Genomic DNA, 24343 nt, shown 5'->3' on the forward strand with positions numbered 1-24343 from the left:
ATACAACCACTCTTAATTCTGTCCACATACAGACTTAAAATATATCCTTCAGATATTTTTCTATGCACATACCTATACAAATACGGTTTATAATAATGTTATACTATACACTGTATTTGGTAATCTTTTTCTTTCTCTTAATAAAACATACAGATACATTTCTGCAACTTCATTTTTAATGCCATGGAGTATTCCAATGTATGGATACACCATAATTTAGCTTTCCAATCATTTTTAAATCAAGTACACTTTAAATTAATTCCTTAATATAAATTTCCCAAAGTGGAAATGCTTGGTAAAGAGGGAGTGTATTTTTCCTTTCTGATGAGTTCTGCCAAATTATCCTCTAGAAAGGCTGAATCACTTTATAGGGCTCTGGGAAGCACATAGGGTACCTGTTTCCCCAAAACCAGTATCATTTCTTATCCCTGACAAAGTGATTCCTTGCATTTTTGAGTTAGTGAGGTCAAATATTTTTTGGTCATTATGAATTTCTTTCTCTGTAAAATGCCTGTTCATATCCTTACCCCATATCTCTATTTGGAGGCATGCTTTCAAAGACCCCCAAAATAGTAAGGGATTTCTCACTAAATGCTAATCTCACCAATTAGAGATTATTTTAAAGAGGAAATGGTAACTACACGGACATTTAAAGACCCTCCTAGGGTTGGTAAATTTACATGAACCTATTTTACAACATAATACATAATAGAAGAGGACCTCCCAACCTACTCAAAAAGAAAACCAAAAATTAAAAACTGAACAAGATTGCAAATATCTCTCTGAAACTGCCTTTGGAAAAAATCTAAGAAACTAAGCGGGCCTCATCAGCAATGTTTTGTTGTTGTTGTCATCTTTTTCTTTTCTGTCATTTCAGGCAACAATTCGGACATACTAAAAAAATTGGAATTGTTTTATTAGTTGTTTTGATAAGTCAAGAAAGGAGACTATAACTATGGATAATAGACAAGTTCCTCATGCTACTATCTTGGATCAAGAACTTAATCAAAGTATGTCATTCTTCAGAAAAGTACTAAGTGTCATCCAAATCTTTTCAATTTAGGGCCTCTTCTCACAGAACCAAGAAACTGACCAAGTAGCTAAATATACTAATTTCTAACACATCTTCAGAAACAGGTTTAGATTAGAATGTAATTTCAAACTACAGATGATGTTTTTTTCTTTTTTTTCAAACCATAGTTTAAAAACATGCAAAGTTGTTACCTAAAACAGTTCTTCTCACAGTGTTATGGATCACTTTTTTTTAATTTCCAAATTTTCAAAGATGCTTTGTAAAATACAGTAAAATGAATTACAAGAATAAGAATTTTAAAAGATATCAGCTATGAGGCCAAATTTTTATTATTAGAGTCTACAGATAAAATTAGTCTTTCAAATTACTATAAAAATTTCTAAATGTTTATTTTTAATTTTTGTATATATCTTATTTTGGACCAATAACAAACACTTAATGGACTAGCACCAGGCTAATTCTTAGACTATGCTTTCAGTAGTCATGATCTAAAATTATTCTGAGAGTTCTGAAAAGAGATCAAACATAAATAGATTACTTTGATCCCTGACTTAACAATCCACCCCCCTTATCAAACCATATGCCTGGTCCTCTGTCTTACTATCAATTCTACACCTGCCTTATTGGTTTATATATGTATTGTAATACAGTAATATTGGCATGAAGTTACGCAAATACAGTGCTGGGAGGCAGCAGAACACAGTGATTAAAAGTACATGTTTCACCATTTTTTAGCTGTGTGATCTTGGACAGGTTATTTAACCTCTCTGTTCACTTATCTGTAAAATAGGGATAATAAACCAGAGTTGATGTAAGGATAAAATTGGAATATATGTACAAAGATCTTATAATAATAGCTGGAAGATACTGCTATCTAAATAGCAATTATAATTACAGTAAGACAAAAATAATTGAAAAAAAATCACATGGCTCTGGGTTTTCCAAAAATCAACATAAACAGGAAACCAAAATGAGTTGTATGATTTAAGGTGTTCATACAATAAACACTGTCCAATACTTATGGTAAGGCAAAACTATTACAAATACTAAGTCCTGAGAGAAATTTTACCCTTGGATTGCCATAAAGTTGAATGTGCAATATGAAATCCTCAACAGCATCAGTAGAGCAATATATGTGCAAGAAATTCTGAAGACCTCTTATGGATACCATGAAGAGCACTGAATGGTATCCAAAGTTCAAAAACAGTCCCTTGTTCAAGAGTTTATACACTTACAGGGAGAATATATTACATATGCAGATTATGTAAAACAAGGCATAATATAAAAACTACCCACAAAAGTAACTAAATGCAATAGAAATTTTAGAAAAGAAAGCTACACTTAAGGAAATCAGGAGCAATTGCTTTTTGCATCCCTATCCTTTTCTCTTTTCAACATAAAATCCAAAGGCCTATTTAGAACCAGTCATGTCCTAAACCTATTGCCCCTTCTACGGTCCCATTACTTCTTACCTGAAATTTTAATATGTCACTTTAGCCTTTTTTCTCTTTGGGATTTTAATATCTTTCTTGAGAAACACATAGCGTACTCATCTGTTCTCAGGTACAAGCTCCATGTGACTCTTCAGTCATTGGAAACCCCAGAAGACCCTCTGATCTCATAGCACATAGCACAGCATGTGCTACAAACTCAGATAACAACTAATTCTTGACTTAAGTGGTCATGAATAGTCTCAGGCTACAAGGCTTTCTGACACTGATGGTCAAAAGTAGTTCTTAAAACTCTGAAAAGAACAGACCACTGTGAAGCTATGATAAAAATTTGGAGCTCTCCCTAGAAAAATTAACACATGCAAAAAATTTGCACAAAATTTTGAAGAGTTCGAGAACATTTCTCCCTTCTAGAATAAAAAATCCTGTCTTAAAGTATCGCATTATTCTATAATGACGTCCACTAAGTCTGATTCTTATTTGCTTTCTGTGATCAAGTCCAGAATATACGAAGACTCAAAATCAGAAGAACTTGGATAAGGGCAAAAGAAGTCACAAAAATGGCTAAGAGACCAATAAAAACGTTTAAAGGAGCTAAATTATGAAAGTCTACAGAGGGAGGACCATGAGTTATTTATTACATGATGATGGTTCTCCCTTCCCATCTCTCTGTAAAATTACTACCTAGGAAAGAGTCCATAAGGAACTGGTCTTAAAATAAACCACAGGCCATTTCAATGGCTCTAGAACCAGTTCTGTAGTAGGTAGCTAAGAATTCTCCACAAGAAAGAGAAATAATTTGTCAATATATTTTTATAGATGCCTATGAGGATTAGTATTAGCTTAATTTTGTCAAGGTTATATAGGCTTAACTTTGTTAAGTTTAATTTAATAACGCCTCATTGAGCACCCACTGTGTGCAAGTACAAAAAGTGACCACATGGCTCAGCACTATAGATACTATAAATAAGTATGGTAAAATTCTGCTGGTGTTGAGAGGTAATTGCTTTTACGTACAAGAACATACACAGCAGCACCATTCTGCTGCCTCTGCACATTCAAAGATCCTTTTTTTAAATCTCTAATTCTTCATATACTTTTTGAAAAGTCTAAATTTCCTAAACTTGGTTCATCTAACTTTCAAATGGAAGTTCTTGCTTGAGGCTTTTTACAAATGAGTTACTAGAAAACATACTGCTTAGATTTTAAAGATAAGCATGGAGTTAAATACTAAAAGAACATGCCAAAATTAATTTTAATGGAAAGAAATCATCTATTAATATTAAATTAGAACCTTTGTCAACTTTAGGTTCACCTCTTTACTTCCTTTTGAAATGGTCCACGCTTCAGTTACTCATAGAGGAAACTAGATAGAAAATATTTTTTTAATCCCCCACTAGACAGAAAATATTAACTCTACATGTCTTTTGGAAGGCTGAATTATCTGAATGAAAAAGTCTAAAAAAGACCCCAAAATTATACGCAAAAAAATTGTAGAAGGATAAATTCAATCCAATCTATAACACAAATTTGCCCCCATGAAATCCTCTTTCACAATTTGAATGATACCACTTTTTCTTTTCTGCATTAACTTACTAATAAAGTCAAGAAGAATTGCACTCATCTCAATGCCCACTTGCAGCTACTACTGAATATTAATATACTAATGAAACTTTGTATGCAGTAAAAAAATGACTTGCCTTAACTTTACTGGATTATTTTGAAGCTACGGAATGAGGAAGAAGACAGACCTAAGACTAACATAAGGTGGACAGGCTAAGGAAAAAAAAAATAAACTAATTTATATAGCATCTTTCTTCCTAGAAACCCAAAGAGGCTCTCATATATGTTCTCATGTGGCCTCAAAACAGATAAATAAGACAAGAGGAAAGATATACCTACATTTTATAGACGGAATGACTGAATTTCAGAGGAGTAGAGTTTATGACAATGCCTGTTACGTCCAGGATTTGTATGGAATATCACAAGAAATAAAAAAGAATGAAATACAATCCCTACTCCTCAAGTTACTTATATTTAAACAAAAACAAACAAAACTCACAAGATAGATTTTTTTAAAAACAGTAGCTTTGTATATAAAGACTTTATTTATTAATTATACATATTACTAATTAATTAATTTAGTTTTTTGAGACAGGGTCTCATGCTATTGCCCAGGGTAGAGCGCAGTGGCATCATAACTCACTGCAACCTCAAACACCTGGCCTCAAGCAATCCTTCCTCCTCAGCCTCACAAAGTGCTAGGGTTACAGGCATGAGTCATCGCATCCAACTACTATAACAGAACAGATTAAGTACTATAAGGGAGTTACAGTGTTATATGAAAGTTCAAGGAAGGAAGATACTACATTCAGTGGGGGTGAATCAGGGGAGATATCAAGGAGATGCTATACAAAAGAAGGACTTGGAAAAGAGAGGTTATTTCTGACCAGAACATGTAGGCAAGTCATAGACCATGTGGGAAAGAATGAGCTCTGACAATAGTCTAACTTAGGCGGAACACAAGTTCCATGTAGGAGAATCTGGGAAAAGATGAAAGATAAACTGAAGTCATATTGCAGAGCATCTAACAGATCAATGGTAAGCAATGAAGATTTTTGATTAAGACAGTAATGTGATTCAATCTACATTTTAGAAAGATTAACCTCGCAGGAGTTTGCAAGGTAAATTATAAAGGGTGAGAGACTGGAAGGTGACCATAATAGACTTTAAGGGGTCAATTAGTTTATAGGCCAATAAGTCAGGTTCAATCTGATATGATGCACAAAAGGCTATAGAACCTATAGAGATTTTTATATTTTGCTCGATTTACCAGTAAATATTTTTTCTCTGTAATTAACAATAATAATTTGAATCCCATCTACAAAGATTATTATTAAGTTAAAATATATTAACGTCATATTTTTATTTACTTCTGTGAGTCTACATTAGGTGCTTTTAAGAATAAGGACAAAATATTTTAGTTGATATATATTGCATATAATTCAATAAAGAAAATGTTATGTGTTCAATTAAAAGAACCACCAAGACCAAAATTTATTAAGAATTTATCTTGATTAAATGAACCCAGATTGATATAGGCATCTTCTATACCATGCTATACCAGATTAAAGAGATGACAAAGATAGGATACTGTAAAATTTAATAACACAATATCTTTAATATATAGCTATCATAATTCACTTTGATTATCAATAATGCTCAGTGAAAGCTGTATAAATTAACTTGTGGAACTGTCAGTTTACAAGATACCTTATATAGACTCCTTGTCACTATTTATTCAAATATCAGCAGCAAGCCCTATCAATCCATCTTCAATGTACCTTTGCCTTTCCCATTGCTACTCTTCTGGTTCAAGTCCTCAAAACCTTTCAGCTACCTAGTATCTTTGTTTTAAATTTGAACTCATCTACAGAGTTGTACTTCTCTAATCCATATCTTACATTATTAGTGGTTCAACCTGATGACATTGATGACCATAGAACTTGTTTAATATGAGAAATATATATACAATGTAACAGCCTAGTGTACACATATGTGTATATACATTCACACATTACACAAAATAATTATCCTGACTATGAACAATAAACTTTGATATTCTATTTTATTCTAGTCTCTTTCATTAAAAACAAAAACAAACAAAAAAAAAAACGACCTGTGACCCATTAAATTCACTTTACAAAATACCACTTCAGGGGCTTTCCACTGCCCGAACAGTACTTGATCTAAAATTTAAGACTTTTATTTTTGGTTTCAATCAACCTGTACAGACTTATTTTCCACTATTTCTCAAACTCTAAACTCTAAAGCAAATTGAACCACTCTCTATTTCCCTAATACATCTCATGATTTCCTGTGCCCATGACCTTGGCTAAGCTCTGCTCTTTAATGTGCAACATTCTCCAATGCCTGCCTCTGTCAAAATCTAAACAACCTTCAAAGATATCAAATATAACTTCCCCTGTAAAGCCTCTTCTGAGCCCCCAAAACACGGGATTTTTTACCTCCTCTGAATCCTCATAATCCTTTAGTTGCACACTCTAACGGCAACTGCACCTTGTATTAATTTCTCTGTGTGTCTTATCTCCTCAGGGTCTATGAAGGCAGAGATTATGTCTCATACATCTTTTTACTTTCCAGTATTGGTGCCCTATAAGCACTGAATTAATGCTTGCTGAATGAAAGACATAAGAAAGTCTCTAAATGGTTAAGGTCAAAACAAGAAATGTCAAAATCAACTAAGATAATCTTTTGATTCCCTCAGTAATATTTCACATCAGCATGTCACAAAACAAGCCCTTATTAAATCATCTCTTAACAACAATAACAACAAACCCACCACTAAATATTTACTGATATCATTGCTCTTTACAACTATTTATGATTGAGGCACTACAAATTTGCTTATTGAAGATGTTTCCAATTTAAAAGGGAAAGCCGACATAAAAAGATCAGTTCAAGATCTATCATATTATTGTGTGACTGACAATAAAGTCCTGTGCTCCAAAAGTATGTAAGGACAACAATAAAGAAATAAAGCAATTTATACTTATAGATAATAAGTCTTGGTAATGTGTTCTCAGTCACTTAATAGAAAATAGAGCAAAAACAAGATACACTACATGTCTAGAAATGAAGTAAAAAACTATAGGACATAAACATACATCTAGCATCTCAGACAACACAACTCCAGAAGTAGACATCTACAAAAGGTTTCTCTGGAAATAAATGGTAGCAAAAAAAAAAAAAAAAAAAAAAAAAGTCAATAGGCCATAGACACCAGAGGTTGAAAAGCATAAAGAAAAAAATTTGAAAAAAAAGTCAAACATACCCAACACACTAAAATATACAGAGTAGATGATAAGACAAGAAGAAATCTATTGTTTGTAGAAGAAAGGATTAGAGGACATAAAAGTAAGTCAACTGGTGAATTTATAGAGAGGCACTGAATCAGAGAATAGATACATAGAAAGAGTATATATGTACATGTGTAATATATACACACAATCATTCACACCAAGTGAAGAAAGTTCAAGGTTGAGGAGACAGAATAATAGTTTTGCCAAAATGAGAAAGTCATGTTTTCTAGGCTTCAGGGAGAATTTATAGATGAAAACTCTGGACCTGTGATAAGTTTAGGAACTACAGCAATTGACAAGTATGGTCCAACACTTTATTTCCAGACAGATCTTCCATCATGTGCTTCCTCATGCATGCTCGACTTTATCATCTGAAAGGGCCAGATATGGCACAGCCTCAATAAAGCTGCACCTGGAAGTGAAAATGACACTGGTCTGCTCCAATGCCAGTTCTTCCTGCTTGGAGTCCAGAATCAATACTAGAAAAGCATTTCTTGTGCCAAGGGACCAGGTTTAATGTCCAAAATCTTGGGAACTGACAGGGCTTGAGGCAAGCTGTGTAGTGCTGAAGAGCCAGGAGCAATCTGTACAGGGCTGTGTGCCTGTTTAATTAGCACTATGTCTGGGTCCTCCCTGAAAATCTTAAGTCCATCTTACATGTTTCTCCCACTCCGAACCCTCTGTATTTGCCTCAGAGCTACCCAATAATCTAGGGCCTCTCCCCAAGATCTGAAGTGAAAAGAGATGCACAAAGTAATTTTCCACCATAGTCAGGTTTTCAAAAATGCAGATGCCAAAAATAATTTTTACAAGTGTCTGCTCAGCATTGTTATAAAATGCAGCTGGAAATTATTCTTGGTACAATTAGTTAATGGTTACACTGCCAAATCCATAAGGATACCTTATTTTAAAAGCTTCCACTATGATGCCCATTCCATTTAAGCTTCTAAATAGAAAAACAAAAACAAAATGAATTTACCAGTGGTTTTACATCATATATTATAACAATGATGTGGCTCCTCTGTATTACATAATTAGATACAAAATAATTTGATAAATTTTGGACTAATTAATTTGTTCAACAATATTTTATTTTAAGAGTCTCCGTATATGCCAGGAACTCTGCTAGTCATTAGAGATATAAAATTGAACAACACTGAGCATGTCTTTGAAGATCTCACAATCTGCAAGAAAGATAGCCACATAAACAATCCTAATAATGCACTGAGACCCACAATAGAGGTATAGACAAGCTGCCATGGAAGAGACAAGATGAAGGTAAATTAAAGCAGGTTTCATAAAAGGGTATGAGGTAAGAAGGGGTTCTTTAGGAGAACAAAGAGATAAGGGTACAGAAAAGCACAGGCAAAGACTCAGACATGAAAAGCAATCTCCTAGAAACCTAATTAGTTCATAATTACTTGATCCCCAGAGGCTTGTGTGGGAATGGCAGGATCAGACTAGTAAGATCGCAAAGGCCTCTCCTTAAAGAGTCTTCTGTGTCAGCCTAATGTGTTTGGACTGTATCTTCATAGTGGGTTATTTAAGCATTTATACAGATCAGCTGACAACAATGTGGTAAAAGGGCTGGATGGAGCATAAGGCAATACTGAAGTCATGTTGATGAGGAGGAGACTCTTACACAGCACAGATGAAAAACCAGTAATGGAGAGAATGAAGTCAAAGGGTCAGATTTTAGAAGTCAGAGAAGTATTATCAACAGGTTCTAAAGATCTAATGGTGGTGGTTGAGGGGGCTAGAGTGTGGATAGGGACTGAGAAAAAGTGGAAGACTAGTAGTAAGGCCCATGTTTTGACTTGGGTGGCACGGTTAAGGATGCTTTTAACTGAGGAAATACAGAAAATGGAACAAATTTGTATAGGAAAATAATGAATACATTTTGAACTTGTTGAGTTTACCATGCCTACAGGATATTATGGTGGAGAAATCATTAGCAACTGAATATACATTTCCTGGACAATAAGCTCACTGCTGTGGCTCCAATGTCCTTACCTTTAGATGACTGTCAATAATAATAAATAATAATTTTGATTTAAATTTAATTTTTCCTAATAAACTTATTATTTATTAAATAATGCATTTAATATTTATTATTAAAATGTTAACTTTTAAATTATTATTGTCAATAATAACAAACAGGAGGGAACCACACATGAAAAAAGGATTTCAATTACTTTCTGGAGTCATAAAGCAGATGAAGAAGGAATGATGACTGATTGGTCAGCAGAGGAAGACATAATGTACAGTTTGCATGGAAGAGAATAAAGGCAAGAAAGGAACTAAGCCACACTACACTGAACTTCAGGTATTAATAGGCTGGGAAAACTCTAGAGTCAAAAGCATTCATAGTCAGCTACCCTCTTGACTTATACTTAGATACAAACAGACAACCAAGACATCTGAGAAAAGCCCACAACATGAAAAAGAAGAAAGCACAGGAAAAAAGGTTACCACAAAAAACACTAAAATTACAGGAAACAAAAAGGTAACGTCTAACTTCTCTTATTTGTATTTTAAGAGATGTAGGGATGTTGCATCTATAGAAAGAGAAACAGGTTGTTATAAAATGGACCAATCAATGAACAGGACAAGTTCTTGGCATTGAAAATATGATTGCTAAAATAAAAAAAAATTCAAGAAAGTAGGGAAACTTAAAAAGGATATCTCACATAATTTACAACAAAAAGACACTGAGGTGGAAAACATGTGAGAAAAGAAGGTCCACGAAGATTCAATATAGAAGGTATAATATCTGACCAATGAGAGTACCAGAAAAAGACAACATAAAAAATTAAAAGGAGCAAATTATCAAATAACTAGTGGAAGAGGATTTCCCAGATGTCAGATTGGACATCAAGGTTTTTCCTTCAGGAAAAAAAAAGGGGTTATAGCAGTTTTAGGTCTCCCATCCACGCATCTCTCTGCACAGAAGGAGAAAGAGCTTCCCTTCTGCCAAGGACCCATCATTCTAGGCTGATTCTATTAGGTACAATATAGGTTAATAAAACCATCTCTGATCCAATCACTATCGCCAGAAGAATGCCATGTTGTGACTGGCTTTCACCTAGATTACATATGTATCCCTGAACCATCAGTGACAGAAAGAGGATTTTTGCTACTCAATAGGGAGTTGTGGAAGGGATGCAGGAGAAGCAACCTTCAATGTTCAGTACACCAAGCGTAAAGGCAAAAATCACAAAAGTTAACAGAGAGGCTTCTCTTCATGTCTTTTGTCCACTTTTGAATGGGGTTCTTTGTTTTCTTCTTGCTGATTTGCTTGAGTTCTTTGTAGATTCTGGTTATTAGCCCTTTATCAGATGTATAGCTCGCAAATATTTCCTCCCATTCTCTAGGTTGCCTATTTGATCTGTTGAGTATTTCCTCAGCTGTGCAGAAGCTTTTTAATTTAATCAAGTCCCATTTATTTATTTTTGTTGTTGCTGTGATTGCCATTGGGGTCTTAGTCATAAATTCTTTGACTAGGCCAATATTTAGAAGAGTTTTTCCTACATATTCTTCTAGAATTCTTATGGTTTCATGCCTTACATTTAAGTCTTTTATCCATCTTGAATTAATTTTTGTGAGTAGCGAGAGATATGGATCCTGTTTCATTCTTCTGTGTGTGGCTATCCAATTTTTCCAGCACCATTTATTGAATAGGGCTTCTTTTCCCCAGTGTATATTATTATCTGCTTTGTCCAAGATCAGTTGGCTATATGAGGATGGTTTTATATCTGGGTTCTCTGTTCTGCTCCATTGGTCTATGTCTCTATTTTTGTGCTAATACCATGCTGTTTTGGTTACTATAGCTTTGTAGTATAATTTGAAGTCTGGTGATGTGATGCCTCCAGATTTGTTCTTTTTGCTTAAGATTGCTTTGGCTATTTGGCTTCTTTTTTGGTTCCAAATGAAGCATAGATTTATTTTTTCTAGGTCTGAACAATATGACATTGGTATTTTGATGGGGATTGCACTGAATCTGTAAATCACTTTGGGCAGTATGGACATTTTAACAATGTTTATTCTACCAATCCATGAACATGATATGTTTTTCCATTTGTTCGTGTCATCTGCAATTTCTTTCCTCAATGCTTTCATAATTCTCTTTGTAGAGATCTTTCACCTTCTTGGGTAAGTACATTCCTAGCTATTTTATTTTCTTTGTCACTATTGTCAATGGTATTGAGTCTTTGATTTGACTCTCAGCTTGACTGTTAGTGGTATATAGGAATGCTACTGATTTGTGTACAATAGCCAACAAACATATGAAAAAATGCTCAACATCACCAATCATCAGGGAAATGCAAATTAAAACCACACTGAGGTATCACCTTACCACTGCTAGCATGGCTTTTATTAAAAAGTCCAAAAACAATAGATGCTGGTGTGGATGCAGAGAGAAAGGAATACTCATACACTCTTGTTGGGACTGCAAATTAGTAGAACTTCTATGGAAAATAGTATGGAGATTCCTCAAAAAACTAAAAGTAGACCTACCATTTGATCCAGCAATCCCACTACTGGGTATTTACCCAAAGAAAAAGAAGTCATTTTAACAAAAAGACACCTGTACTCAAATGTTTATTGCAGCACAATTCACAACTACAAAGATGTAGAATCACCCCAAATGTCCATCAATTCATGAGTGGATGGTATATGTATACCATGGAATACTACTCAGCCATAAAAAGGACGAATTAATGTCTTTTGCAACAATTTGGATGGAACTGGAGACCATTATCCTAAGTGAAGTTTCTAAAGAATAGAAAAACAAACACCACATGTATTCACTATTAAATTGGAACTAATCATTGAGCACACATGTGCACAGAGGGAAATCAAACAGCGGGGTGGGGGAAGGAAGGGATGGGTGAAAAACAACCTAATGGGTATAATGAACACTATCTGGGGGATGGGCACACTTATAGCCCTGACTCAAGCATTGCAAAAGTGATCCAGGTAACCAAAAACATTTGTACCCCTATAATATTTTGAAATAAAAAAGAAAAAAAATTAATGAAATAATGGAAAAAAAAAGAAGCTAACACAGAAGAAAAACAAGTCACCTTAAAAGGAATAAAAATCACATCAGCATCAGAAAAAGGCTGGAGGACCACAGAGCAACATTTTCAACGATTTGAGGAAAAACGACTTTCAGTGTAAAATTTTAAATTCAACCAATATCAATAAAATGTGTGGACAGAATAAGAACATTTTTAAAATGTAAGAATTTAAAAGTACTCTCTCTAAGACAGTTTGTTAAAGATGTATTCCACCAAAAGGAGAAAATAAACCAAGAAAGAGGAAGACATTAGATTCATTAAAAGTAGCTCCAAATCCAGTAAAGAAATAAAGAATACGTTGATCCTTAAAAATATTTTCTACATAGATATGGTTCTTATATGTATCTTTCAGTAAGTAGTACATTGATTATGTGACTTAAAAGAAAACACACATTTTAAAATCACTACATTTTCAGGAAACAATACAGGTATCTATTGAACTAATTAAACTAAATGAGAACTAAAATTCATTTCAATATTACAGAAATTCTAAAGAATAAAAGAAAGCTCAGTCACATGACAATCACATACTTTGCAAACAGCTTGACATATTTATCTCTAGTTGTCATAGTCACCTCCTAATCTATAAGACATAAAGGCTTATTACATTTCTGTAAGTTTTCATGACTTTTACAAAAGGAAACTTATAATTCTGTAAGTTCTTCCAAGTCTTTCCTATTTCTTTTCCACAATTAGTAAACTGAACTCTTTGCAAATAGGAACGTTTACTCAAAAATTAGTTCTAATATTTGGAGGGGAGAAGCTACAAAAACAAAAGACTGAGTTATCTGTGAAAATTACAAAACTGCAATCTGTTATAAATAAATGTTTAAAATGAAAATAAATCTAAGGGCTTTCAATATTTCATTAATATTCAAAGGATTAAAAAATGCAGTTCTTTTTCTTAGAGCAAGTGAAGACTAACTTGAAAAATTACAGCTTTTCTAGATTCGTTTTTTTCCATAATTACTCAATTATTCATTAAAATATGTAAGACTTCCACTGGAATCTTTGTAGCAGTGTTTCATAGATGGATTTAACTATAAAAGCCTAGTTATACAATCTCTTCCATAAAAGCAATATATTTCTGATATTTATATGCTCAGAATATCCTATAGTAAAATTAATATTTCTACACAGGAAAAGAAGGAACTACTTAGCCCCAGATAACTTTATAACATCTCTTTCAACTATAGTTATAATTATCATGTATGAACTTCCAAAGCAGAAGTTGTCAAGATTTAACATTAGCATTAATTTATGTCATAACTGACGGTTACTATAAAGATAATGGCAAACCATCCATTTCTCCCAAGACAGCATGGATCGAAAGGGAAATTTCTTCTTAATTACTACTAATCTGTCCATTTTTAATTAAACTAATTAGTAATTTATTATCTTTCTCTTTCTTGGAAGACTATTACTATCACAGAGCTTCTCCAAGTTATCGAGTTTGTGATTTTTAAAGCAACCCAATTACTTCTAGTGTGAATCTCACCATTTTGTAATACTGGTTTATATTAAAAACTTACTGTCCAATTTCGTTGTATCCTAAAAAAAGAAATTTCGAAAATGCAGGATTTGCCCTCAGTATTTCACACCTCAAAGTGAACACTGTCAAGATCATAACTGTACCTTAATGGAGAGATAACCATTAAAAGTGAAACTCTTTTAAGCCTTCCCCTTGCTTGATAATCAAAATATTTCTTAGCATGTATCTTCTCAGAGAAAGAAACCAGGTTCCTGTGATTTCCTTTGAAAAATATTTACTTCTTACGCTATACATAACTAAACAGTAAATTATGGAACTACTCTAAGAGCTTATTGTACAGGTTTCTTTTTAAAATAAAAATGAAAATGTTCCCGCATACAAAACAGGAACTATTTTAATCAAGCAACCTTTAAAAGAATTTAAGTGCTTTGTATGTTTCTGAATCAAAATCCTTAATTAATATTAAGCTTTGATCTGTATCAAATTTAAAGTATAGCACTGAAGTAATATGTGAGACTAGAAATTTTCATGACATAAGTTCATTACACAACTTCTGAAAAAGCTGAACTTCTTTAAAGAGTGAAAAAATGAAATGCAACGTCCCTTCACAGAGGAAGAGACAGACATCTTCCTACTTTTCCTTGTGAAAAAATGTTAAGACATCCAGGAAATACTGGTTTAAATTCCTTATTTCATCAGATACACCTTATGTGTGAATTGATGGTAGCTGACTGGATAAAAATTCATATTGAAGAAGAAGAGTATTCAAATAATTGACTGTCAATAAGAATGAAGAGATAATTGCTCAATAAAAATAATTTCTATTAATTAACATTTACTAATTATAGTACCAATTAGATATGTGAGCCCCACACTTTCTCTCCTAAATTTCCTGTCTAGAAAAATTAACAGTGAGTACATAATGGCTGCCAAACTCTTGTATACAATTACTTAAGTATTTAATTCATACCTCTTCCACCAGATTTAAGCAAGGCTCACTTAGTCTCTCACTTTCTTTAGATCTACTTAATCTTCACTGTATCAGAAAGGTCTTACTTGACCACCATGCATAGCACCATGCCCATAGCCACCCCCTGCCATCATGTGCTATTCACCTTGACTCTGCTTTATTCTTCCACTTAGTGCTCTTCATCATTAAGCATGTTATTTATGTTTATTATCTGTCCTCTTCCACTAGGAAGTGAGCTCCATTAGAATAGACCTTTATCTCATTTGTTCATAGCCCTATCCCCAGTGTCTAGCAGCATGTGCCAAACATACAGTAAGCACTCAAAAAATATTTGTTAAAAAAATGATTGAATGGCCATCAGCTCCAATAACCCAAGGAAAAGAAAACTCAGTTTAATATCACTTGATAATCCTAGAGGCCAAAACATAACAAAAGTCTTATTTTTAAATACCATTTAATATGAAGAAATACTAATAGTTTCAGAGTTTTCCTACCCCAAAAAGACAAAATATCCTTTTAAAGAATAGTTGGGTTACTAATAGATGTAAATTATCTATTACTAAATAACTCAGTAAATGTAATTTACTAAATTACACACTAAATTCACTATATGTAATAGGTTACTTTGCATACCTTAACAAGTTTCAAAAGCTCATAGAGATCTTCAACCTCATCACCTTCACATTTGGTGTATACTTGTCCTATATCCAAGCTCCTTCCTCTTATGGTTCGGCGATACAGGGGAAGAGCCATCGCGTCTGCATACAAGTCAATGGCATGATGACCCACTGTCTGATACATGTAGCTATCCAGCTCATCAGACCCCACTGCAACAATTAAATTGGAAATAATCAGTAAAACAGAATGGGAAAGAAAGTGGATTTCAAAGCCCATCTAGGTTTTACTGCTTGAAGAGTAGTCAACATTGAACTCAAAAGCTTACTATACTATTAATACATTTCTATGCATTTATGTAGTGCAATAAAACACAAGAATTGCACATTATTTGTCTGTAGTTGCATCTAGTTCATATCAGCTCTAATCATCTCTACTGATAATTACAAAATATAATTATATATAAATTTTTAATAACAGACATTTAAAGAGCAGAGTAATATATCCAATACATTTTGATTATTCAATTAAAGAATTTTATTACATAAATGTTTTTTTCAAATTACTCAAGATTATTCATGAAGTCATCTAGACTTGTAGGAAAAAATCTTTCTTAATTAAACATCTACATAGTTCATACATGACAAATATTTTTAAGAAAAATATTTAGATGCTTTGGTACATTTTATATTCAATATTTCAACAAATATATGAACATATAAATACAATAATGGTAGAGCAGTTACAAATGTGTCTAGAAACAAAACATCACTGGTTGTCATAAGATTCCACAAATATCAATATGGGTAAAATATTCAAAACAGATGAGTCATACAACTTTTGGTGATATAAATCAATTTAGAAATATATTGAAATATATTTTTTGAACTCATAACTTTACTTTTTAGAAAAAGAACCATGCATATATACAAAGATTATTTGCAAAGATATTCATCACATTATTTATAATGATTAAAAATTAAAGTATATTCATAGAATACTATGCAGTCCTTAATATTATTTCGAAGAAGAACATTTCATAAAAGATGTTCTTATATTATGGGAATACAAATCCCATAAAATATTAATAGGTATGGTATGAAAAAACAACTCCATGTCAACTAAGTTTATGAAACATGGGGATAAACAACATTAAATGGGTGTCTTTGCTGCAATTTTTCCTAGGCTAATATGCTTTCAGGTACTCAAACAAGTGGAGAGAGTATGAACTACCTCTCAAATTTATCTATCCACAGGACACTTACATTTCATGGGAGTATTTGTGTTCCAAAGAAGACATACAGGAAATACTATTGTAGAATAATATTTAGTGACACGAAAAATGTTCAAAATGCATTATTTTTGAAAAAGTTTACAAAATAATTTGACATATACCTATCTGTGTATGTATGTATATATGCCAAACGGGTCCAAGCTTTCCAATGAATATGAAAATATCATATCAAAAGGAATGAAAAATGATAGTACAAATGCTCTTCCAACAATCAAAACCATCAACATATGCCATCCCATTTTATCTCATTAGGTTTCTGAACCCACGCAACAGATTGGCTTCCTTCAGAATGGTACTCACATTATTATTATAAATCTCTCTACTCCTGGTCCCTATAGGAAGGGAGTAGACATACAGCCAACGTTACCTAAAAACCATCAGCCTTCTCCCATCTTGAACTTTGACAAGATCTTTAAGTGTATTAGTTTTAAAGGATACTGATACAATCTAAGCAATATTTAAAGGAATTTGGGCTTCTTAGCAAGAAACATCCTGATGTTAGCATAATAATTATTAATAAAACACTTTACTGGCTTCAAAAACCTAGAAGATAATTTTCCTTTAAGGCTCCATTCAGTCCTAACCACAATGTAACTTTTATTAATGGAAGCTACATAGAAACAATGGTGTGAGATCAAATAAAACCAAAAGGCTCCACTGTTGCCTGGAGCACCTCAATTAACATGCTACAAAAGTTCCTATTACAAATTAAAACAGATGGTTTTGTGAATTTTATGGCACTGCTCACATTAACCCCATTGATGGGAATAATTTCCTTTCCAGACTACCCACTGAAAATCTAGTGTCCCAAATTCACTGTAACCAACTTTGGTCTACATTGGAGTCATCTCTACCAGTCATTCCCCACTAAGTTTCCTTTTACAATATGTTTAGTGGGGAAAAGAAGTCACTCAATGAATCATTCATTAATCCCCAACTTCCTGCTGACTTCAAATCAAGATTAGCTAAACCTTCTCAATCTACCAACGAACAGCTATCTATTCTCTTCTACGACAATCACTAGTTTCAGCTGCTTTTTCCCCCCACATTTTATTTCATACTATTCTATTTCTATTTACTATTATATTTTTCCCACTAAAAATATTCTAAATAAATGTCTCAATTCCACTGAGAAGTATAATTTAAAGACACACTTTGCTTGTCATTTTACCATCCTGCTGGTGAACCAAGAACACAAGGAAAAATATACATTATTGATTCCATACATATAATAATTAATTATTATTATACTTCAGTAGAAAAGCTGAAGACAAGATAGAAACTTTGGGGAGGGAAATTATAATACAGCATATAGTTTTCCAGACCCAGCAATGGCTCACGTCTGTAACCCTAGCACTCTGGGAGGCCAAGGTGTGAAGATAGCTTGAGGTCAGGAGTTTGAGACCAGCCTGAGCAAGTGAGAGCCCATCTCTACCAAAAATCAAAAAAATTAGCCTCTACCAAAAATAGAAAAATTAGCCAAGTATGGTTGCTCTCGCCTGTAGTCCCAGCTACTTGGGAGGCTGAGGCAGGAGGATTGCTTGAGCCCAGGAGTTTGAGGTTGTGGTGAGCTGTGATGATGCCACTGCACTCTACCCTGGGTGACGGAGTGAGGCTCTGTCTCAAAAAAAAAAAAGTTTTCCATTTCTTATTTACAGCCAGAACTAGAAGATCATTTTCAAAACCTCTTCCCTTCTGAAAAAGCAGCTATTACTCATTATCAGAATCGCAGCACAAAATCCTAGCATGTTCATTTACCTCTGACCCTCTACAGGATCTGTTCCGTTTTTCCCTGTAACATACTGCTAACCTCTATCTTTCCACATCACTTCCAGCATTACTTAGCTCTTGATCATAAAAGGAAAGAAAATTCAAATATCTGACTGAAATTACTGCTCACTATTCCAGGGCTAATTCAAGTTAGTTCATTACACATCTGTCCACCAATAAACTTTCAGTGAACTCCTACCAGAGGCATAGAGCTGTCCCAAGTATTGAGGAGCAATTAAAGGAAGACAGAATATATGATTTCTCCTTTCAAGAAGCCTGTAATCCATCTATTCGGGGGCATACAACAAAGATAAAAGGACTAGAAAACAATTTAAAAATGATATAAAACTAAAAATACAGTAGACTGGTAGCCTTGAGGAAGGAATGAAGGAAGAAAAGAAACAAGGAAGGGAGGTAGGGAGGGAAGGGAGAAAGGTGCTGCTAGATTCCAATTCAGCTTAATTTATAGGATGCCCATTCATACCAGGAACTATGATTAATGTTTTCACATATACTAGTCATTTAATTCATTTAAAATAATAGTAGTACAAAAGCATGGAGCCTGGAAAGAAGTAAAGGAGATGATAAAAAGATCTTTCTAGAAGATTTACGTGAGAAGGAGTAATACACAAAGTTAGCACAAGTGCTAATCTTTGTTCCCTCTTACATTTTAGCAGTTAATATCTACAGTTTTATAGGTATAACAAAAGAGCATAAAAAGCAAATTGGTGAATACATATACATATATTTTTTAAGTTCTAATTGGGAAATATCATTAGGGGGAAAAAAATGAAAAAAGTACTCAAAGTGAGGTCTGTGGATTATATGTGGATGCCCTTGTCACCACAGAGATATGAAAAGTAGCAATGTATTGCTTTGTGCTTCTCACAAGTCTCATATTTTTGGCTTACATCTAGGATAAGTGAATTATATCTTTTTAATAATAAAATTCATATATCATTTATCAATATATTAATATGTCTTACTTCCCAAGCTCCTAGAGGCATGAGACTATATCTTATCTACCTCAATACTGCCTGCAACACTTGGAGATGTTGTTTGATGGAATGGCAGCTCCAAAGTAAGAGGATTCAAGTCTCAACTCTGCAAGTTTGTGCTAGCTATTTTACTTTGTACAAACACAAAATCTCTGAGCTTCAGTATCACTGTCTATTAAAAGTAAGATTAATAATGCCTTTCTTTAGGAGTTGTTATGAGCATTAAAAGATATGTTAACTAAAAACACTTAATGCTAACTTCTATGAAGAACATAGCACCTAACATAATACAATTATTTAATATGAAGTTGGAGTGTCAGTCATTTAGGCTACTTCCCAATAAAGGCATACACTTACCTTGGTTTTCAGCTGGTCTTAGATTTGCTAAAGCAACAATCTGATGCCCAGCAGCAATGCACTGCATCATATTATAACAGCTGTCCTTTCCACCACTGAAAAATAAATTGATAGACAGAAAGATAAATATCAGGCCACTGACTATTATTCAACATAGAATCACTAGATATCAAAATAGAACACATTATTTGCTCAGCTTTTCAGAATATATGAGGACTGTTTCACAATTCGATGCAAAAAAATCAGGCTGGATGTGGTGGCATGTGTCTGTAGCCCTAGCTACTGGGGAAGCTGAGGCAGGGGGATCACTTGAGCTCAGGAGTTAGAGGTTACAAGGAGCTATGATTGCCCAACTGCACTCCAGCCTGGATGACAGAGAGATAGTCTGTCTCTAAAAAAAAAATTAAAATTAAAATTAAATAAATTAAATTCTAAATCATAAGAAAACTGAGTAAATAAATCTGAATGTCTCAGTTTGCTATTCATAAGAGCTTAATTAATTATATGCCATCATAACAAAGAACAATTCTAATAAACTCTTTGGTTTGTGACAGTGGCTTTACTTAACACACAAAGTGCTTTGTAAATAAAAAATGATTTAAATTTACATCTTAGCTAAACACTTACTATATATGCTCCTTAGATGAAATTTTTTTTCCTGAAAAAGTACAAAAACACTCATTCTGCTCCGCTAGAAGAAATCTAACAACTGGCTACCATCAGCAATTAAAAGATCAAATTAAAGATTTGAGTTCCAATGTAATGACAAAGTCTGACATGCTTCAGGGCTTCAAATTCTACAGAGATAAAAAGCAAAATGTTGAATTACACTGATGAAGTTAAATATCAGTACGATCAGCCATCACCATATATATCCTACATACACACACACACACAGATACACACATCATATATATATGATGGCAGCAGAATAAGGCTTGGGGCTTAAATCTAGTAACATATTGAAAGGAACTTCTAAATTTTCATTCCAAATCTACCTAAGGCAGAAGCATATCACTTAGTCAAGGCAAGTGGCATCTCATTTATAATAAGGTTGAGTGGCAATCTATATGCTATTTTGGTTTAATATTCTAGTGCTTCCCACTATACATATTTCTCTTCTCATTTGTTAATATTATTGCCTCTCTATTTTTTTCTCCTTTTTATTTTTCTGCCTGTTTTCCTTCTTTCCAATCTTTGCTTAAAATCTGTAAATGTAACCCCAGGCAAAGTTTAGTTTAGACCTATTCGTAGCCCAAGAAACTAAAGAAACTGATGACCCCAGAAGCCGGACCTTTTTGCCTTTTATTTTATTTCTCCATTCATCTGCCTTTAACACCCTCCCATTAGTAACGACTCTCATTCCAGAACTTCTCAAGGGAAAAGAGAGTGCAAGTGGCAAAGTGAATTATAAAAAAGCCCATGCTCCCTCTCTTCAGATCTGATATTCTTCTAAGTATCTTTCACAACTTCCCCTATTGAATCTCACTACTCTACTTTCCCAGAACAAAAAGATTTGACTAATTCTTTTGAATATTGAAGATTAAAAGGCATGCATCCGGGATCAGAACTTATCCTTACAGTTCATTTTAAAATATGCCAATATTTCAAATATGGTTTCAAAGTAGTATTTCCCAAATTGTGTTCGGTGGAACACTGGTGTCCAATAAAATGTAACCAACTACTCTAAGGACAAAAGGTCTTCAAAGTCAAACAAGCTTAGGAAATGCTGAGTACCTTACTCTCCTCTTAGAACTCCACTAAGTACATAAGTATATGTTAGGTGAGAGGTCCTACAGAAGATGAGAGTTTTAGTTCCCAACCCTGGGATCTTAAGCTAAGTTATTCAATGTGCTTGAGTTTACCTGCCTCATTATAAAATCAGAGAATGGCCTGCCTAGATAATCCTCAAGGTATCATTCAACTATAAAATTCAATGACTCACTCATTAATTTATTAGGAAAACCGTGTTCTTACGGTTTAAAGATATGTAAGAACCTCAGTTTCACTTGTTCCCTAAAACACACATATCCCATCTCTCATTGTTGTAGACACACAAATAGCAAATACATTCACTGTGTTCAGCTTTAAATGCATATATATAAAATACATGATCTCATATAGCACAGACATATATAATACATAATACAGACATATATATCACAAGCACATACATATATTCTTGTTTCATACAGCATATCTCCTAACATTTATACAGCTCTTACAGAATTTTCCAACACTGCCTTTTTTAGTAAATTTTTTTTATTATAAAAGTAATATATGCACATTACAGAGTTTTTAGTGTAATGGACTGCACCAACTTCTTTTCTCCTCCCCTCCTACACTTCTAAATCTTCAGATAGTGTGCATTACTTCAATCGTTAAACTTTTGACAAACTGAATGTGGATGTGAATTACTCATTTCCTGGGCTACTTCTAATTCTTATCTATCTAGACTAAATGAAAACCACAATGGTTAAAGCTTAATCATTCACTTTACAGACGAAATTTACTAAATAACAATAATTACTGTGACAATACGGTCCAGTCTCCTAAAGATGGCATTGAAATATAAGAAAATGCAAGGTTCCAGACACCGCAGAAGGGTCTGGAATGTCATATCAATAATCCTTAATAGATCAATACTGTCAGCCAGTATCAATTACCGAGGGTATTGAATTAAAACGTTTATGGAATCTTAAATGGGCTTACCAAAGTAAACGCATCGTTGCAACGTATCTCAGACACTCTACACGGTTCCATGTATCATGAAACAAATATTTAAGTACCTTTTTAATGTTGGTAGTGTTCCCTTCCCCTTTGCCTTAGTTTCGAGATTAAGTATGAGAATATTTAAACTGGCCTGTTTTGGGTTTGTCAGTCACAGCACTTATTTAGACACCTAAATATTACTGGGTTACCACAGATTTCAAACTCCTTTTGGAATAAGGACTATTTTACCAAAAATGTTACTCTCAAGCAATGAGGAGAGTCTGAAGCAACAGCAACTAGGTCTAGCATAAGATGTGTACAATTCCGTCTCCACAACGAGAGAAGAGATTTCGTCTCTGTACTTTAGTCCTAAAGCAGAAACACACGGATGCCATAAGCAACACACATCAGTCTTGCCGAGCCACACACGCGGGACGATGAGAGAGCGGTGGCCTTCGGGGAGGAGGCGGGGCCGCTAACAGCTGGGGAGGAGAGCCAGACACCCAGGACCCAGTTGACTGAAGGGAACTACACCACAGGACGGAGAACGCGAGGAGAAAGGGGCGAAGGGTTATTAACTGAGTAAGTGGAGTCACGGAGTGGCTCTCAAACTTCATGCCCCATTAGAGCTTTAAAAAATGTGAGGCCAGGCCGCACCGGAGGAATTAAACCAACGCCTCTGTCAGTGGGACCCAGGTGTCAGTACTTTTTGAAGTTCCCCAAGTGAATCCAAATTTGAAGGCTGGAAGACCAGAAAAGCCGCGACTGACAGAGAAGAGGAGGAGGAGGAGCGCAAGCCCAGGGCCAGACTAGAGGACCAGGCGATAGCCTGCAGCTCCGCCTCTTCCTGTGGCTCTGAGGAGCCGTCGGGCCCCCAACTCTCGGCTCCGGCAGAGACATTCTCCCTTTCGGCGCCAGCGGCGGCAGGAAGGGACGAGACGCTGGCTGCCTGGGGAGGAGGGAGGTGGCTCCGGCGCCGAGTTACCTGATCAGAGCTGCGACCCTCATGTTGGGCGCAGTGCGCGTGCGCGCGGCGGGCGCGGGCGGGAACCAGGAGGTCGTCGCTGCAGCCGCCGCCGCCGCCGCCGCCGCCGCCGCCGCTCGCGTGACGCGTCGGAGGGCCTTGCCTGGGTGTTCGCTCCGCCGCCTGTCCGCGGACCTATTCTGTGGCCCCTGTGGCTTCCTGCGGGTCGCCTGGGCTCAGAGGCTAGGGCACATTGGTGCCTTGTCCCTGTGGCAGGGACATCCCGGCCCAGAAAAGAATGATGTTTAGGCACGGCCTAACCACCTAAGTGAGGGCACTGAAGCTTCCGGGGGAAGGGCAAGGCCCCCGTCACAGAGCCCAATCCCGATGGCGCTGGATTTGTTTTGGTAAGAGGAGGCTCAAAGTCACCTAAACTGCGAGACACTTGTGGCTGTGCAAAGGGGGAGGAAGCTTGCCCTGCCTCCCTCAACCCATCCCAAGAAACTAACTGTACACTTTAGCTTTTTAATTTACACCTCCTCTGTCCTCCAAACCCATGGGTCCAGATGAGAACTGAAGCCCCTCAGAGGCTGTGATAATTTTTAAAACTGGGACTAGCCTCATGACCTCCAGGCCTTCTGTGGTTTTGGCCCTCTGTCAAATACAGAAGCTGGGAGGCCTATTAAGGTTCATAACCAAAGAGCAGGGCCCTTGCAGAAG

At 35.0% G+C, this 24343-nt stretch overlaps 1 protein-coding gene across 5 annotated transcripts in view; it reads right to left on the reverse strand.

Annotated features, from left to right (window-relative positions):
• Positions 1-23741, reverse strand: part of DPH6 (diphthamine biosynthesis 6) — a 206117-nt gene extending 182376 nt beyond the window's left edge. For all 5 annotated transcript variants that reach the window (XR_006729291.1, XR_006729292.1, XR_006729290.1 and 2 more), the window contains exons 1-3: positions 23645-23741; positions 19948-20042; positions 15547-15740 (exon numbers count right to left, since the gene is read on the reverse strand). Coding sequence is in view for 2 of the 5 variants with exons in the window: in XM_045527884.1 (XP_045383840.1) it covers positions 15547-15740; positions 19948-20042; positions 23645-23667 (312 nt within the window). In the remaining 3 variants the exon portion in view is untranslated. The remainder of the gene's footprint in view (positions 1-15546; positions 15741-19947; positions 20043-23644) is intronic.
• Between the last annotated feature and the right edge of the window lie 602 nt (positions 23742-24343).

The sequence above is a fragment of the Lemur catta genome, chromosome 1, assembly GCF_020740605.2.
Source record: "Lemur catta isolate mLemCat1 chromosome 1, mLemCat1.pri, whole genome shotgun sequence".
In the NCBI taxonomy this organism is placed as follows: domain Eukaryota; kingdom Metazoa; phylum Chordata; class Mammalia; order Primates; family Lemuridae; genus Lemur; species Lemur catta.